The sequence below is a fragment of the Zalophus californianus genome, chromosome 12 (assembly GCF_009762305.2).
Source record: "Zalophus californianus isolate mZalCal1 chromosome 12, mZalCal1.pri.v2, whole genome shotgun sequence".
NCBI classification, from domain to species: Eukaryota; Metazoa; Chordata; class Mammalia; order Carnivora; family Otariidae; genus Zalophus; species Zalophus californianus.
Window position 1 is genome coordinate 65,424,140 of NC_045606.1, and position 18,025 is coordinate 65,442,164.

The window sequence follows — 18,025 nt, forward strand, 5'->3', positions numbered from 1 at the left end:
TCTAAATAATCTTTAGTGATAAGTGTTATTAAAGGTGCATATCAATTTAATCAAAGCATTTTGAAAAGATATTCCTTGTGTACTATTAGGCACTGAAGTACTCTTGCTAACAAATTTGCGAGTACAAAGAGTTTATCTAATTTCTTACAAGACTAGTACTGTTATCAGCTCCTTCTACCATTCTGCCTATGCGATTATTCATCCTCAGCAAGCTTTGTACATCTGCTTTGTTAATTATTGATTTGTGCTATGCCTGCTTAGTATTTCCATTGGGTGCAGCATCTGCAGCTGTCCACTTGACTGCTTTTGAGTCAGCATTGTTTTTACATATCCGCCAGAACAATGAACAATTCCATCTTTCTGAGAAACTTTTCTTTATATCCGTTTCTATATAAACCATTAATATTGAGACAAAAGAATTGATGTGATTATCAATTACTCCATTTTCAAAGCACTGTTGGAAAATAAAGCTAAAAATTTATTAAAATTTATTAAAACTGCCTTTAGTAATTTATATTTAAGGAGGCACCCTCCCTAAACTTAGGTTTTCCAATAGTAGCTAAGGATGCCATTGTAGTTATCCTACTATAACATTATATTTCATTTTACTTTTATAGTCATTTTTACATACACTACCAACATTATATTGTGGATCATTTTGATTACTGAATATTTTAATGATGACTTCCATTAAATTTTAGATACGAAAAACAGAAAAATAGGAATTTTGATAGAAATTCTTTTTTGTGTGGTGGGATTTTTATGTTATGGAAAAAGAGCTTATATTTTTCTTATTTTATCAGTAACTTTTACATAGTTGACATAGTAAACTATTCATAATCCATGGAGTTTCTGAAAAAAAGTCAAAACATCTCTGTAGTAAGAGGGGATCATTTTTTTGTTTTAGAAAACAGATCAACAACCTCCTTTTTAAAGACTTAAACACATTTATTTGATCATTTACTTTGAATGAGGGAGTTGTGTAGTAAAGAGTAAGAAAAAGGAAGAGAGAGATGGGGAAGACTGGAGAAGGCTGCTAATTAATAAGTATTGCTACTGCTAGTGGAAAGACAAATAATTACAATATTTCACCTTCTATAGAAAAGGTTCATATTGTTGAGGGCCGATCAAGTATACATTCTGCTTGAAACTGAGAAAAAGTTTAATTTCTTAAGAAGTTATCTCAGAAAAAAAAAGAAGTTATCTCAGTAACTAAAAGGAATTAGAACATTAAAATAATATTCACTTAAATTTTAGATAAGAATTTAAAAGAAGGGGGGGAGGAGAAGTTTCGAGAAAATACTTTTGACTTCCCCTCCTGTTTATTGGAAGCCATTTATAACATTCTATGTCATTGAAAATATATGAGTTGAGGAAAATTAATCTGCAGCAGTCTGCCATTATAAAAGAACAGAGCAACTCTACTTGAACACCCCATTCTAACAAACAGTAACAGAAGCCTCAGGGCAAGCTGTAAACAATGTTCCTTGACTCATAAAAGAAAAAAAAATCCAAGGAATAGTTGGTTTCTGTGGCTTTTGAAAAAAAATTTTTTTTGAGTGACATTTGAATGCCTTCAGGATGTCTGTATTGAAAGAATGGAATGTTTTCTGTATGTCTTTTTCAGGAGAATGAAAAGCTTTAAGTGGGAGACAAACCAAAGAATGCTTTGTGAAACCTCCTCTGCCTTTTCACTTCAATGAAAATAGAACAGCACAAAAATCCTGAGAAACACTGATTTTTTTGATAGGATGTTTTGTTGTAAATGATTGGGGGAGGAAGGATATTTTTTAGTCAGACCAAAAAAAAAATTGCCTGTCTTAATTTTATTTTGAAAAAAACAAGATGTGCATTAGTTGACTCCTTCCACAGATTTGTTAAGTGCCTCCTATATGCAAGGCAAAAAGATGAAGAAGATATGATACCTACCCTCAAGAGAACTTACTGATAGTGCATACACACATATGTAAACATGATGTATGCACATCAACCAGTCTTTGAGCACATACATGAGGATGCTGTGGTGAGAGTCCCAGTTCTCTTAGAACATATGTTAAGTGGGAGAAACAAACAAGGATCGAGTTAACCAAAGTATAATTACAAAGAGGTGCTATGAAGTACAGTAAATCCGGGGAGTATGCTAGAGGGTGACTTGTCCTAGGTGGGGTCTGAAAAGGCCTCTTTGACAAAGCAACTTTTGAGCTGAGATCTGAAGGATAAGAGTCAGCCATGGTCAATTTGGCTCGGTGGGGGGTCGGGGGTTGGGGAGACAAACATTCTAGGTGGAGGGGATTGTAAATGCAAAAGCCCTGAGACGGCAATGATCTTGACATGATCCTGGAACTACATGAGGGTCAGCATGATTGGAGTCCAGTGAGCTGGGGGAAGTGGTAGGAGAAAAGATCTCAGGGGTAGGCGGGGGCCAGCGAAAGGAATTTGGACTTTATTTGAAATGCAATCAGAAGCCACTGGTTGATTTTAAACAGGGCAGTGACATAATATGGCTTGTTCTTAAAGATTGTACTGACTGTTCTGAGGACAATAGATAAGAGGGTGAGAATGGAAGTGGGGAAACCAGATAGGAGACTTATAGTGGGCCAAGTGAGGGTGATGATGGCTTAGGAGTGGAATAGGAGCTGTAGAGAGGGAAAGAAGTAGACGACCCAGCATATATTCAGAGCAGTTGATCAGTAGGTTGAGTATGTGGGGAGGAGAGGAAGAAGGAATTGAATATGACTCCCAGGTTTTTGGCTTGAGCAACTGAGTGGATAGTAGTATTATGTATGGAAATGAAGAAGATGAGGGAAAAACAGGTTGAGTGGGGAATTCTATTTTGGTTATGTTAAGTTTAATATGCCAGTTAGAAGTCCACGTCAATATTTCAAATAGGTGGTTGGATCATGCTAAATAAATAAATAAATCTGGGAGCCATCAGTATAAGGACAGTATTTTAAGTCAATGGGACTGATGAAATCACCCAGGGAGGGTCTATAGGTAGACAGGAGAGCTCAGGGTAGAATTTAGAGTTCTGTCATTTCGTTGTGGCGCAAAGGAGAAGGAGCCAACAAAGTTCTTTTCTCAAATATACATATATATATACACACACATACGCAGAGTAATATATATATAACTATACAACTATATATATATATATGTGTGATACATGGGTTTTTTTCTGACCTGTTTAAGATTAGCTGGCAGACATGATGCCCTTTTACCCCTAAATACTTTAGATTATGCACATATGTATGTAAATATGTGTATCTGTGTGTGTATGTGTACAGAGAGAGAGAAAGAGAGGGAATGAGAAGAAAGCAAATGTAGTAAAATGTTAATATATTAAGAATCTGGTTGAAAGACATCCTGAATTCTATTTTTTCTATGTGTATATGTATAAAACTTCTGCAACTTTTCTTTTTAAGATTATTTATTTATTTATTTATTTGACAGAGAGACAGACAGCAGGAGAGGGAACACAAGCGGGGGAGTGGGACAGAAAGCAGCAGGCTTCCCGTGGAGCAGGGAGCCCAATGTGGGGCTCGATCCCAGGATGCTGGGACCATGACCTGAGCTGAAGGCAGATGCTCAACCATCTGAGCCACCCAGGCACCCCATAAAGCTTCTGCAACTTTTCTATAAGTCTGAAATCATATCAAAATAAAGTGGTACAAATTGAGTACTAAGATGGAAAATGAACTAGGTGGGGAACCTTTTGAGACATGATATTCAGCTGGCCTCATACAGATATATCCAAAGGTGCTATGAGGACATTTCAATAGCAGGATCAAGGTGAGAAAGCCATGGATGTAGCAGAGCAGGGTATGTTCAGGAAACAGCAAATAATTGAGAGTTTTCTATTCTTTAAGTTACTTTCCTTGGCATTAAACATTAAGCAAAGTGAGTAGTAAACTCATTTGCAGAAGAGTAAGAGAGTGGGATGGGAAACTGATAGAGAATTTAATAGGGACTCAAATGGGTAAGAATGAAAGGATTCTGAGCAACATGAAACATTTTTAGATGGGATAAATTTGAAATGGAATTGGCTCAATGCTCAGCAAGCCGAAAAAAATAGGTTAGAAATTGGCAAGTTAAATGCGACAAGGACAAAGGGCCCAAGGAAAATGATATTGAAGTGGTTTCCCTTGGGGACTGGTTGGGTAGGGAACAGGTAAGACATAAAGGAGTGGGGCAGTGTTTGGGGGAGAGACCTGGAAAGGGCCAATAAGTTCTGGAAATCTTAGAATAGTCAAAATCTTCTTGTTTCCTCCTGTACTATTTTAAGGGGTGGAATTAGGTGATCCTTACCAGCTCTTAAATTTTTTAAATTATTTATTTATTTATTTATTTTTAAAATTTCATTTATTTATTTGACAGAGAGAGCAAGCACAAGCAGGGGGAGCTGTAGAGGGAGAGGGAGAAGCAGGCTTCCCGCTGAGCAGGGAGCCCAATGCGGGGCTTGATCCCAGGACCCTGGGATCATGACCTGAGCCAAAGGCAGACGCTTAACAACTGAGCCACCCAGGCGCCCCTTAAATTTTTTTTAAACTCCCTTTTCTCTTACCCTCCTTTTCACAATAGATTGAACTACTTAGCACATGGCCTCATAGAAAACAGCAAGGTGGGAGATCAGGGCTAATTCAGAGTACAGGCTATAACATTTTTAATGTGCCCAAAAGTTAAGAAAGGAGAATGGCCTGAAGGTTAGGGTTGGGGGGGCTTGCAGGTTTAGCAAGAGTGAGCAGCAGTGGAGAAGAGGTAAGGATTTGAGATTACAATCAGGACGCCAGTTTTTGGGTTTGAAATCTTAGAGATGGAGCACTTCCAAGTGTTGATTAGCATACAAGTATGGCCATACATGTGATGGCTGAGCAGAAGAGAGGAAGAGATCAGTCTAGTCGGAAGCTTTGAGGAATGGTAGGTCAGGGTGTAGGAGACTGTGGTCTCTGTGTTTATCAGCAAACATTTCTTGATGTTTGACATGTTTCATGTCAGGCCTGAATGGTGCCAAGAAAGACCAGGGTGGTGCCTGACTTTGAGAAGCAAGGAAGTGGGGAGTGAACGTGAATGTCACAAATGCCAAAATTTGGAAGCATTAATGAGAGAGTAGAAGAACCACGGTCTAAAAATAGTATGTGAAGAGACGTTTTTGAAGTGTCTGGAAGAGAAACAAGTTCATGACAAACATCAATGGAGTACAGTGAATCTTCTTCTGACAACCATTTTAAGAAGATTTTATTTTTGATATTCAGTAGAGAGACTTTGATGTTTAAGGAACATTGGCTTCTGCTACTTTGTAATATTTAAGATCTGCTTTTTTTAATATGGATCATTTTAAACATCTAAAAATAGGCTCTGTGAATATAGCTTTAAAAAAAATCTAGGTATGGGGTGCCTGGGTGGCTCAGATGGTTAAGCGTCTGCCTTCAGCTCAGGTCATGATCCCAGGGTCCTGGGATTGAACCCCGCATGGGGCTTCAGCTCCACACTGGGCTCCCTGCTCAGCAGGGGGCCTGCTTCTCCCCCTCCCTCTGCTTCTCCCCCTGCTCATGTTTGCGCTCTCTCTCTCTGTATCTCTGTGTCTCAAATGAATAAATAAAAAAATCTCTAAAAAAAAATCTAGGTATGAAAAAGTAGTTATCAATATATAAATTATAGTGTGATAAGTACATAAAAGAATTGTTCCTCTTTATGAAAGGATTTGCTGTACTCCTTTAAATATGAATTCTCTTAACACCCTTACCACTTGAGAAAGTAAAAAGGAGATTAAAGCTGTATAGATTTTGAAAATAGTATGACTGTAGTTACACTGAGTTTTAAGAACAATACAGTATGTTCAGAAAGCACAATTTGTTTTCCCTACTCTGGAATATGAAACATTTTCATTGATTAAATTAGAAAAGAAAAAAATCTGATGCTAAGAACCATTAAAATGTGATGCTAGGGACCATTAATAGCAGAGATCGTAACAAATAAAACAGCCCTTTTCCGTAATATGTATACAACATTCTTTGATGGTTCTTATTTCTTCATTATAATAAATGTGTAAAAGAAGTGGCCCTTCAGCCAGATAACCTGAAGTAGAGAATTTGACTTTAATCCTTCTTGCCATTGCCTTGTGGTTAGACCTTGGCCTTTTCTCTCCCTGTAAAAATAAGAATATTCACATCATTGTATTATTTTGTGAATGAAATGAGTGTGAATGTATTTTGAAAAATTAACTGTAAATATATAACATTTGGAGTGTCTTTATTGAGTAAATGCTTTCCAATGCTTGTTTTTAGCCCTCCATCAATTTTATCTGTGAAAGATATGATTATTATTTCCTTTGTTGAAAAGGAAGTCTCTTAGAAAGAGAAATACTCATTTATAAGTGTCACCTTTAATCTACATAGCCTTGATTCTATTCTTAAGTTAATGTAATAAGCTGTGGTCTTTACCTAAATAACTTGAGAGGTTGCGATTTTCATTTAAAAAACAGGGAAGATAGTTCTAGTGACTTTTAGAATCTTAACATCATTTAAGCCAAACTGCATAGTCTAACTACTAATAATCATGTGATTACAGCATACATTTCTTTTCAATAGTTAAAAAAGAACTTTTTTTAAGAAAGCAATTCCAAGAGAAAAGCATGGTTGCCATTTTTCAGGCCTTTGGATGTAGCTCGAGGGCTCATTTACATAATTATTGTGTCTTTGGAGATCCAAATAAATAAATTGAAATGTCTAAATTATAAACAGTCTAGGATTTGAAGTCAGGCAGATCTGGTTCAAGTTATTAGGTGATGGTCTGATCACTTAGCCTCTTTGTATCTCAGTTTCCCTATCTCTAAAATAGGAATAATATTTTATACTCATTCATTCAACAAACATCTACTGAACTTATGTTCCCAGAGGTGCTGGGTTACAGCTATAAATAAGACATGCTCTTGCCATTCTATAGCTTACACTCTAGTAGGAGAGACAGATAACAAACATAAATACATAACAAAACTTATTCCACATAGGGACGTCTGGGTGGCTCAGTCCATTGAGCATCTGCCTTGGGCTCAGGTCATGATCCCAGGGTCCGGGGATCAAGTCCCATGTGGGCTCCCTGCTCAGCGGAGAGCCTGCTTCTCCCTCTGCCTGCAGCTCCCCCGCTTGTGCTCTCCCTCTCTTTCTCTGTCTCTGACAAATGAATAAATAAAATCTTTAAAAAAAAATTCCACATAAGTAGTAAATGCAATGAAGAAAATAAATCAGCGTAATAGGATGGAAAGTGACTGGGAGAGGGGGCAGAGAAGAAGGGTGTGGCCACCCAAACAGGGAAGTCTTCTTTGAGGAGGTAGTACATTCCAGCTCACACTCAATTAATGAGGAGCCAGACATGGGTCGATTTAGAGGAGGAGCATCTAGGAGGTGGAAAATTCTTGAAGAAAAAAGGAATTTGGTCTTTTTTTGTCCAGAAAAAAGCCTATGAGGCTGGAGCATAGTAAAAAAAAAAGGGAGAATACTGTAGAGAAAAACAGAGTCCAGATCATTTAGGGCCTTGTAGATATGATAAAGAACTTGGATATTATTCTAATTGCAGTGAAAGACATGAACTAGCTCTGAATAAGGAATTGACACTGCTTAATTTACATTTTAAGAAGATCCTTCTCTATAAATAAATTACCAAAACTAGTAAGATAGTTGAGTAGGTGTGCAATAATCAATTATGTTCCTACATACCAGTGATGATTTAAAAATAAATAAAAAGATATATGTAAAAAGTAGCAACAACAACAAAAGTACAAAGGAATAAATTAAAGGTTTGTAGGGAAGCACATTATAAACATTTTTGGAAAATACTGAAGTAGGCCTAAATTAATGAAGATCTACCATGTTCACAAATGGAAAGTCTCAATATCACAAAGACGTCAATTCTCCTCAAATTATGTGATAAATTCAGTACAATTCCAATAAAAATCTCAAGAGGATTTTTTTTTCTTTGTGGAGTTTGACAGTCTGACCATAAATTGTAAAAACAGGGAGCCAAATAAGCCAAGTCAATTAGCCAAGTCAATTTAATTTTTAACTTGCCTACCAGGTATCAATACTTATAATTAAGACAGTTTGATGTTGGGAGAAGAATAAAGAGCTCCAAAATAGACCTCCATATACATAAAAAGTTGATATATTACAAAAGTGGCATTACAGGTCAGTGGGGAAAGAATGGACAAAAAAGTGCTGCTAAGACATTTGGTTATCCAAATAAAAAAAAAAATCAAACCAGATAATTTAAAGATAAAATGATGAAAACAATACATTTTAGTAGAAAATATGGGAGAACATCTTTATAACCTCAGAGTAGGGAAGGATTTCTTGAAACATAAAAAGCACAATCCCTAAAGGAAAATATACATATATCTAATTACATTAATTTTTTTAAAGATTTTATTCATTTATTTGAGAGAGAATGAGAGAGAGAAAGAGAGCATCAGAGGGGGGGAGGGTCAGAGGGAGAAGCAGACTCCCCACTGAGCAGGGAGCCCGAGGCGGGACTCGATCCTGGGACTCCAGGATCATGACCTGAGCCGAAGGCAGTCACTTAACCAACTAAGCCACCCAGGCACCCCTCTAATTACATTAATGTTAAACATTTCTGTACATCCAAGACATCCTAAGGTGAAAAGATAAACCATAAACTAAGAAAAGATAATTATAAGCTAAAAATAGTTATTTTTCCAGAAAATACTAAACAAACAACAAAAAGCCTATGAATCAATAAGAAAAAACTAAGTAACTGCATGGAAAAATAGGCAAAGCATATAGAGTTGAAATTCACAGAAAAGGAAAACTGAAAGACCAATAATCGCATGAAAATAATGCTCAAGTTCAGGAGTAAGAGAAGTGGACCCAGACAGGAATGGCAGAACCTAAAAAGCATCCACATGTTAGGGAGGCACTGAAGTAGCAGGCATGCTCACATACTGCTGAGTGAAGTAAAAACTGTGACAATCATTTTGAAGATTAAATTTATTTTTAATATCTGGCTATAATATTGAAATATTTTTATCAAAGTAATTCCTAGGTACATTACTGTAGATAAAATTTTGCATGTGTATAAAGGAGACATAAAAAATTTATAGCATCATGGAATCTTTGGAATGAAATATTGTTAATGAGCTAAACATCCATTAACAGGATAATGGATACATAAATTGCAAGTATATTCACACAATATAATACAGCCCTGAAAATTAAGGAAATGCAGCTATTAGTGAGGATGAATCTCATGAAAAGAATATGGAGCAGAAAAATAAACAATTGCAGAAAGATACATATAGTAAAAAAATTTTATGTAGATCACAACACATTATTAGGGATATATATGTAGATGTAATGAAAGTACATAAATTTCATGGGAATGATAAACATTAAAATCAGGAGAGTTTTACCCCTGGGGAGCAGAGGTGAATGGAATTAAGCATATATTATACTTACATCATACATATATTATACTTATATTTTATATAAGTATAAAATATATAAAAATATATATAAATATATAAAATTATATATCTCTTTAAGCTAGGTGGTGTGTACATGGTTATGTTTTATTCATTACTTTTTTGTAAACCAGAAATATAATACAAGTTTTAAAAGGAGAAAAGTTAATTCCAGTTTATAAACTGAAGAATGAAGTACCAGGGGTAAGAACGGAGGAAAGGAGACATGGGTTAGGGTGACAATGGCTGTACTCCAGGAAGAGTAGACTTGAGTATCTAGCACAGTTTCTGACAGCTGGGAGGTGTTTAACATGTAGCTACTGTTTTTTGGCGGTTGCTATCATCTTCACCGTCATCATTATCAGTGTGAAGACCAAAGACATAAGGGGATTATGAAGGAAGATAAACTAAATATTTGGAGTAGTTATACTGCACCATGTGCTTTATGTATCTCTTTTAGTCTTGACTGGAACCTGGTTATAAAGAATCTAAGGCTCACAGAAGCCAAAGCGGGAAGGCACGCAGACTACATAAATTTCTAATGACTTCTTTTCCACTGTTGTTTAAAACACTCTCCTCCCTCCCCTCCAACACACATACACACACCTTTCCTGTCTAGCAGTGAAAAAAATGCAAACATCGTTTCCTCTTTGGTTCATAAGTAGCATATTTTGAGTTAAATATTAATAATACACCATACACTTGAGTAGTGGCTTATTACAGAATACTTCTGGTTCTGTTTCAGTTTTTCATCTGATTCTCCTAAAAACTCTGAGGAATGCAGGGCAGTTGATGGTTCCTGTTTTATAGATGAGTAAACTAAAATCCAGAGAAGCCAAACCATAAGTTGCTAACTTGGTGACTATGAACTTCATGAAATTCTGTGTCAAATACTTTATGATTAAATGGGCGTTTTTCTAGGTAGAGGATCAGCTTTAACTATATTTTCAAAAGGTTTTAAAAATAGGGGATTTAATGATTTGCCTAAGGTAGTCACATGGTCCTTGTGGAGCCAAAATCCCAAGCAATTTCTTCCTATTCCACACTGAAGAATTTTTTTGTTACAACCTATAGCATCAAAATTCAAATTACATATATTATTAGTGAAATACTTTTTGTAATGTCTACTGAATGCTAAGATGGGAAGGTTATTAAATATACCAAAACATCTTACTTGGGAGAAATAGTTTTGTTCAGCCCTTAGGCAGTCACTCCTTGATCTACATATGGTGTTGCTATTCCGCTGAACAAGTCAAGAACTGTTGTCTTTACAAGCCCTAGCACACACTTGCTGAAGAAAGGAATCTGATACAGTAATTACATAACGTATTTTACAATTCTGAGTAATCTGTAAAAAACAATCGTGAGACACAGCTTGATCTCATGATGGAAAGAGGACAATGAGCTGAGAATGGAATTTTCATTTCTCCTGGACAAGAGTTATTTGTCTCAGGGTCTCCCCGCTCTCGGCTGTGAAAGCATCAAGGTGGATGGCTTCTTAATCTTCCCAGCTCCAACACTGTATAAATTTGGATGGGATTTAATATAGAAAGGCACCGCTGGCGTTTTGTGAATGAACTTTTCACAGTCTGTTAAGGCTAGCCTTATTTTCCCAGTGAGAAAGGTATCTAGCGCCCGAGGTGGATCATTAGCCCCAATTATCCGGGGACCCACACTAGAGCAACCCCTCGTGAGGGTCAAGCCCGCAGTCCCCATTAGGGCGACGCAGGGGCGGGCGGAAAGCTACAGAAGGCCACCAGGCCAGTGGGATTTCAAACACAAGGGGTGTTGATCCTGTGTTAAGGAATGACGGAAGGCGGGAAGTTTCCAAGGGATCAGCTTAAACAGGCGAGCGCTGGGGTGGGGCTTCAGGCCCCGAGGCGGCTGGAGTGCTGGGAGCGCCGCACCTCCGCCGCATCCCGGCCTCCGGAGCTGGGGTGTGACCAACAGGAGGCCCCCCTACCCACGGGAACCCCAGCGGCCCGGGCACGGCCACGTGACCGAGAGCCGGGGCGGGCAGAGGCGTGTCCCGCTCCGCCCCGCGCGCAGGCGCGCTGTACAGGCGCTGAAATTCAAATTTGAACGGCCGCAGGAGGCTGAATCTGATACTGGAGGCTGAGGGGTAGAGGCGAGTAGTTTGGGAGAGTCCTCCCCGCCCCGGCCTTCTGGTTTTCTCCAAGTGACATAGTGAACCGAGACTCACTTCTTTTCTTTTTCTGAATTTGAACCACCGTTTCCGTCGTCTCGCAATCGACACGCGAAGTCCGGGGCGATGGACCCGTTTACCGAGGTGAGAAAACCTGCGAGCGCAGCCTGCCATCGCCACTGTCGGCCCCTACCCTAACCGTTATTTCCCACCTTCTGTCGACCTCTGGGCCCACCGGGCGGAGGGCGCGTGCGCGCGCCTGCGCAGCGTGTGGGTGCGGGGGGTCCGCCTGGGAGAGCCTTAGGGGAGAAGGGGGTGGGGGGAGGACGCCCCTGGCTCCGCTGCTGCGGTGGGTCCGCGGCTTACGTATTGCGGTCCTGCAGTGGCAGCTCAGGGAGGAAAGTTTTGAGTCTGTCCTAAAGGGCGGTAGCGAAAAGTCTGCTGTCAGCCCCGATTACTGTGACGCCCCTCTGTAGTGGAGCCCTGTCCCTTCCGAGGGGCAGGTTGGGGCCTGGCGGAACTGGTCCTGCTGGAAGTGAAAGCGGGGATAAGGTGTAGGGTGGAGTCGGGTGCTTGAATGACTCAGTGCTGTGTGCAGCCGCCGCCTGCAAATGGAATGTGATTTGCGGGTTTCATGCGGCCCGCAGAATGCTATGCATTTAAAAGATGCTGTTAACGAAATGACAGCAAAACGTTAAAATAAGCCAATACCCGAAACCATTGCATCCGTTCCTACAAAGCCAATAGTTTCTTCAGATTTGATTACCCAGTTGAATAGGGAAGAAGTTTCATCCCCGGGATTGACACTTGAATGGAAAGGAAACAGTGCTGGCCGAATATATACAAAAAAATTAAAAGTCGACAGTTTAAAAAAGCAGAGTAAAGAAATACTAAACCTTTTTGTGTGTGTTTATGGAGCATAACATTACAGCAATGCTTGTCTTTTGTCCTTTGGAAATTGAATGTGGATTGCGTCATTGTGTCAATTATTTCTCTATCCTTGGGCAGTCTCGTTGAGAGTGTACATGGACCTACTTGGGAGTTTTCGTGTTGTCCGTTGTCCACTTCCTTTTCTTCCAGGACAGTTCCTGTTTCTTTAGGTTGTTGTGCAAGTTTCAAACTGTTATTTCTTGAGTTGTTGCAAAGTGGGCCTAAAAATGTCTCTACACTAGATTCAAAAACTTAAATGCTATGGAGAGTAGAAATACTTTTTCTACTCTTTTTTTGGGAGATGTAATTACAATTCCATTAAGTCTAAGATGCTAAAAGTTTCAACAGTTACAGTTTACTTGTATTCAAACAGAACACTATTTTTGTTTCAAATTCTCAATCTTTCAGGGGAAAACATTAATTTGTTAACCTTACTTAAGGATTCTGACAGAACACCCAGAACACATTTTTGTATTAGCTTTAAGGAATAGGGCTGATCATGCATCAGATATTTTTCACATACTTTGAAGTTAAAAAGGATATTTTATGTTACTAAGCTAGGATAAGAGTCCTTAAAACATTAGCCCCATGTGTCCCAAATGTTCTTTTTATTCTCCTAAGTAGCCGACAGGAACAAAGCATTTTGAAAGTTGGCTGAAAATTGTATTTCATTTTACTTGAAAATATCATTCCGAAGCTAGTACAAATCTCAGCTGAAAGAAACTTTTATTTGAAAGAAAACTTTTGCTTTACAGTGTGCTCAGAAATATGTATGGTTTACAAAAAGTTAGGTCGGTTGCAGTTGGAATAAACGGCTTTGACGTCTTTTCCTTAATTGGTAATGAGTGAACTATTTGAATTGGTTCCAATGACTAGGTGCTTAATTATAGCATTCATAACATTTTTGCACAGGGAAGTGGACTGGTACAGTTCTTTGTCTTAAAGGACTGAAAATAAGTTAAAGTGATTTTCTCAACCAGAGTTCCTTATCAGAACCACAGAAAATGATTTGAGAGACTATTTTGTTAATTTTCCCAAAGGTGATTCATAACCCTGCCATCCTACAAGCATAGCAGAGATGTTAATTCATTACATTAATGTCAGGGCATTAGGGCTAATTCTCTTGGTAACTCCGGTTGAGAAAGCTACAACCATCCTACACTGTCTTCCTCAAACGAGGCTGTTGTGTATTGCTTCTCCTCCTGCTGTCCCTGGTGCTTTCTGGCACACTCTTCTCTCCCTGCCCCCTCTGCTTGGCAAACTGATTTAACCTCCAGCTCTCACTCTAATTTCCCTTCCTCAGAGGGCGGATCACCTTGCACAGTGCTCCTCTCACTTGCATTTACCTGTTGAATATATTTCCTGCCAGATTGTCAGCTTTATGAATGCAGGCCTGTTCTTTCCTATTCAGAGAGATGTTTCCCTAACATCAAGCACACCCAATAACATTCTGCTGAAATAATAAAGAAAAGAGCCATTCGGTGCAAATTATTTTACAAACAAATAATTATATACAACAGTAACTGTTAGAACATTTTTGCCATGTTCTTTCCTTTATTGTAGAAAATTTCAAATTCTCAAGTATAATAACTCCTCATGGACTCATTACCCAGCAACAATACATGGCCATATTGTTTCACTGTATTCCCCTCCAATCCCTCCCACTGAATTATTTGGAAGCAAATTGTAGAGATCATATAATTTCAGTATTTATCATTAAACATTAAGTACTTGAAAAAAATCATAGTGCTGTTATCACACCTAAAAATTTAAGAGCAATTCCTTAATATCATCAAATATTCTGTCAATGTTCACATTTCCTTAAGTGTCTCATGTTTTGCAATTTGAATAAGGATCTAGACAAGGTCCACGGGGCAGTGTCTTTCTATATTCTTCTTGGACCAACCAGAAATAAAAAAGCCATCTTGATTCATGGACAAACAAGCAAATTAAGGCAGATGTTTATTATTATGATCAGCTGATAACATTTAAAAAGTTATGTTAATATGAAGTTAGTTCTCCCTGACAAAAAGTTCTTAAAAAGAACAATTGGATTTAGTCAAAAAACAGTTTGGTGTGAAGCCCAATGCAGGGCTTGAACTCATGACCTTGAACTGAGATCAAGAGTCTGATGCTTAAGGGACTGAGCCATTTAAAAGTTTATAGCAAACTGATTAAGAGCCCAAACTCTGGAGCCTGATTTTTGAATCCTGCCTTGCCATTTCTTTTTTTCAATCTTTTTTAAAGATTTTATTTATTTATTTGAGAGAGAGAGAGTCTGAGACTGAGAATGTCATAAGGGACCCCAGAGCTAGGTGTGCCCAAGTCAGAGCTTTCTGTGTAGGATCCTTAAAAAAGCCACAATTAAAATAGTCTGTAAAACATCTTCTCTTGTGCAATAAACATGCTGTTATTGTTTTGAATGGAGTTTCTCTTATTTTTGAGAATTAAATGAAACTCTCTGTATTGACCTGGGAAAGAATGCTGCTAGAGCATGTTGAAAATAATAGTTTATATTGAGTGTACTCTGTTTAAGAAGGTAGGGAAATCAGTAATACCTCCTAGAAGGATTTCTATCAGAAATGATTTCAGGTGTGTATGTGGCAGAACTTACTTAAGGACTAAAGCTTCATTTATTTTAGATTCATCCATGTGGAAAGTCTTATTTCCCGGTTATGTTATTGTAGTTTTTTTTATGCCTCTATTATTTAAAGAAGGAGGTGTGATATTTGAAGGAATGTACCTTATAAAGAACCCTTGAATTCCTGATGCATTTTTATAGACTTAGATTTATTGAACTGTTGAGTTTATGTTCCTTAGATATATAATTTCTTTTAAATTAATCTTTAATTCTTTTTTTATAGACTAGGGAACTTTTGCTTATCTGTTACAATTTTTTTTAAATTTTGAAATCTTTGAATCTAATATAGACAATAGAGTACTTGTGTATGTTTGAATGGCAAAGCCACATTCTTTTGTAACCGACCTCTTGCTCATAGTAACTGAAGATATACTGACTCACAAGTATTCTAACTGACCAGAATGGAATGTGGGCATGTCCATGAATGAATAAAATTAGTCTAGTTTTGTATCTGGGCAGTGATATATTTTATCATGGGGAAATTATATATATATGAATTTATCACTTTTGAGTTTGAAGACTTTTATTTAAAGATTGAAGGCCTTGTGTCTTGGGAGGCATTTGGTTCATAAATTAACTCTTTCAGTGACATGGCATTTAGATTTAGCCTCACTTCTTATAGTGAGGAAGTCATTCCTAAGTGGAGAGTTGTACCTTCCAAATTTAGTTCATGTTTCTTTTGCATCTCAGAGGAATTTTAAAGAATAATTATTCTATTTTAATTAAGGAAATTAAAAAGGTCAAATGGGAGTGCAATTCCTTAGTCTTCATTAACACTGTATCTGTGTGTACAGGGCATAGAAACTCCAACCAATAATTTGCATGCCTCCTTTAGTTGTGTACTTTTGAAGGAAGAAGAATTGTTTTACAGGGTCTTGTGTTTGTTCTACTATGCTTATTCGAATAGAAGCATTAGTTGATTCAGGGTAAGAACAGAGTAGTCATGAGTTTATGGAATGGTTAAGATACCAACTTAAAATCATTTAGTATATATTGATATTGAGTTAAATAAAACATGGGATTTTTTTTAGTTTTTTTTTCTCATCTTAGGAAATGTCATGTTTTCAGAGGACTAAATATGTCAGTTATCTCTTGCTATTTACCATTATACCAAATCTTAGTGGCTGTATTAGTTTTGTTGCTATAACAAATTACCACACTCTTAGTGGTTTAAAAAATCACAGATATTTATTACCTTCTGAAGGTCATAAGGCTGGTGGATTTTACTGGGTTAAGATCAAGGTGTTGGCAGGATTGTGTTCCTTCTGAAGGCTCTAGAGGAGACTGTTTCCTCACCTCTTCTAGCTTTTGGAGGCCCCCTGCATTTTTTGACATGTGGCCCCTTCCTCCATCTTCAGAGCCACCAATCCCACCACTCCAAGCTCTGCTTCTGTTGTCACATCTCTGACCTTCCTGACTCTTTTTGTCTCATAAGGACAATTGTGATTACATTGGGCCCACCCAGATAATCCAAGATAATCTTTCCATCTCAACACCCTTAATCACATCAGCAAAGTCCCTTTTGCCCAATAAAGTAACAGATTGACTGGTTGACGGGATTAGGAAATGAACATCTTTGGGAGACTATTATTCTTGCCACCAAAGTGCTTAAAACAGCCACCACATTATTTCTCATGGCAGGCGAGAATTCTACCACTGAACCACCAATGCTGGTGCATTGGCCGTATTATTTCTCATGATTCAGTGGCTTGGCAGTCTGTGTTGGGCTCACCCAAGGCTTTGTTTCCAGTGGTGTCCCCTGGGGTCATGCTGGAGTCCGCAGGGATCTGACGAATGATCTGGAACTGGATGGTCACAAGTCTGGTGGTTGATGCTAGCTCTCAGCTGGGCCAGGTGTCTCTAGCACACTTGACCTGGGCTTCTACACCTGGTGGCAGTGTTCCAAGAGAATGAGAAGAGACTGTTAAGACTTCTGAGGCCCAGGGTTGAAAGTCACACAGTATCACTTCTGCCTCATTCTGTTGGTCAAAGTAAATCATAAGGCCAGCCCAGAGCAAGGCTGTGAAAATAGATTCTACCTTTGGATGGAAGCAGAAAAAACTTCTGGTCATTTTAAATCTCATACAACCAACTTTACACATTTTATTCATATTGCATCTGTAGTAATTTTGACTTTGGGGTGCTTATTTGGTGAATTTTGACTTAAATTACGTAGGATTTCACTTTTGAAATGTATTTGTTATCCTACATGGCAACTGGTGATTTTAGAAGATACCTCAGGTTTTGTGAACTTTTGACTAGACTTGTGTTTTAATGCCGCTATATTACATATGTAGAAACTGCTGGAACGAACCCGTGCCAGGCGAGAGAACCTCCAGAGAAAGATGGCCGAGAGGCCCACGGCAGCTGCAAGGTCTGTGACTCACGCCAAGAGAGCCAGAGAGCCACTTTCAGAAGCAAATAACCAACAACCCTTACCTGGTAGTGAAGGTAAAAGACTTTGTGGGGGAAAAAATAAAATTTGCATCTTTTAAAGGAGATAAGCCCCATTTTACTGTGTGTGTGTAGAAAGACCCAGGTCTTTGGGAGACAAATGTAGTAATAGCCTCCGGGGTAAAGATCAGCCTTCTGTTCTAGTTCAGGCCGATTGTATTAGGCCTAGACCTACCAGACCAGAGCAGAATATCCAATAAATCCTTCAAATTAATTGCTCAAACTTCATTTTCCTCAACCCAAAGATGTCCTTAAAACCCCCAAAGGGAGAAAAGTAAAGGAGCAGAGGAACAGTGCACGGTGGTGGTGTGGAGTTTATCTACCCCAACAGTGCCGGAACAGCTGACCACCAAGTTTTCAGTTGGTCTCTGGCATGAGCAGGGTA

At 38.3% G+C, this 18,025-nt stretch overlaps 2 protein-coding genes across 4 annotated transcripts in view; one reads left to right on the forward strand and one right to left on the reverse strand.

Moving 5' to 3' along the window:
• The window catches only part of KIAA0895 (KIAA0895 ortholog), a 55,658-nt gene extending 43,839 nt beyond the window's left edge, over positions 1–11,819 (reverse strand). Inside the window, exons 1-2 of one of the 3 annotated variants that reach the window (XM_027573445.2) lie at positions 11,673–11,819; positions 6,073–6,142 (exon numbers count right to left, since the gene is read on the reverse strand). In XM_027573445.2, the coding sequence (XP_027429246.1) occupies positions 6,073–6,142; positions 11,673–11,789 (187 nt within the window). In that variant the 5' untranslated portion in view covers positions 11,790–11,819. Of the gene's footprint in view, positions 1–6,072; positions 6,143–11,672 lie in introns of those variants that run through there. The other 2 variants (XM_027573447.1, XM_027573448.1) reach the window with 2 other exon arrangements.
• ANLN (anillin actin binding protein) overlaps positions 11,485–18,025 on the forward strand; it is a 49,834-nt gene continuing 43,293 nt past the window's right edge. The window contains exons 1-2 of the mRNA XM_027573439.2: positions 11,485–11,759; positions 17,484–17,637. Of these exons, the coding sequence (XP_027429240.1) occupies positions 11,742–11,759; positions 17,484–17,637 (172 nt within the window). The 5' untranslated portion in view covers positions 11,485–11,741. The remainder of the gene's footprint in view (positions 11,760–17,483; positions 17,638–18,025) is intronic.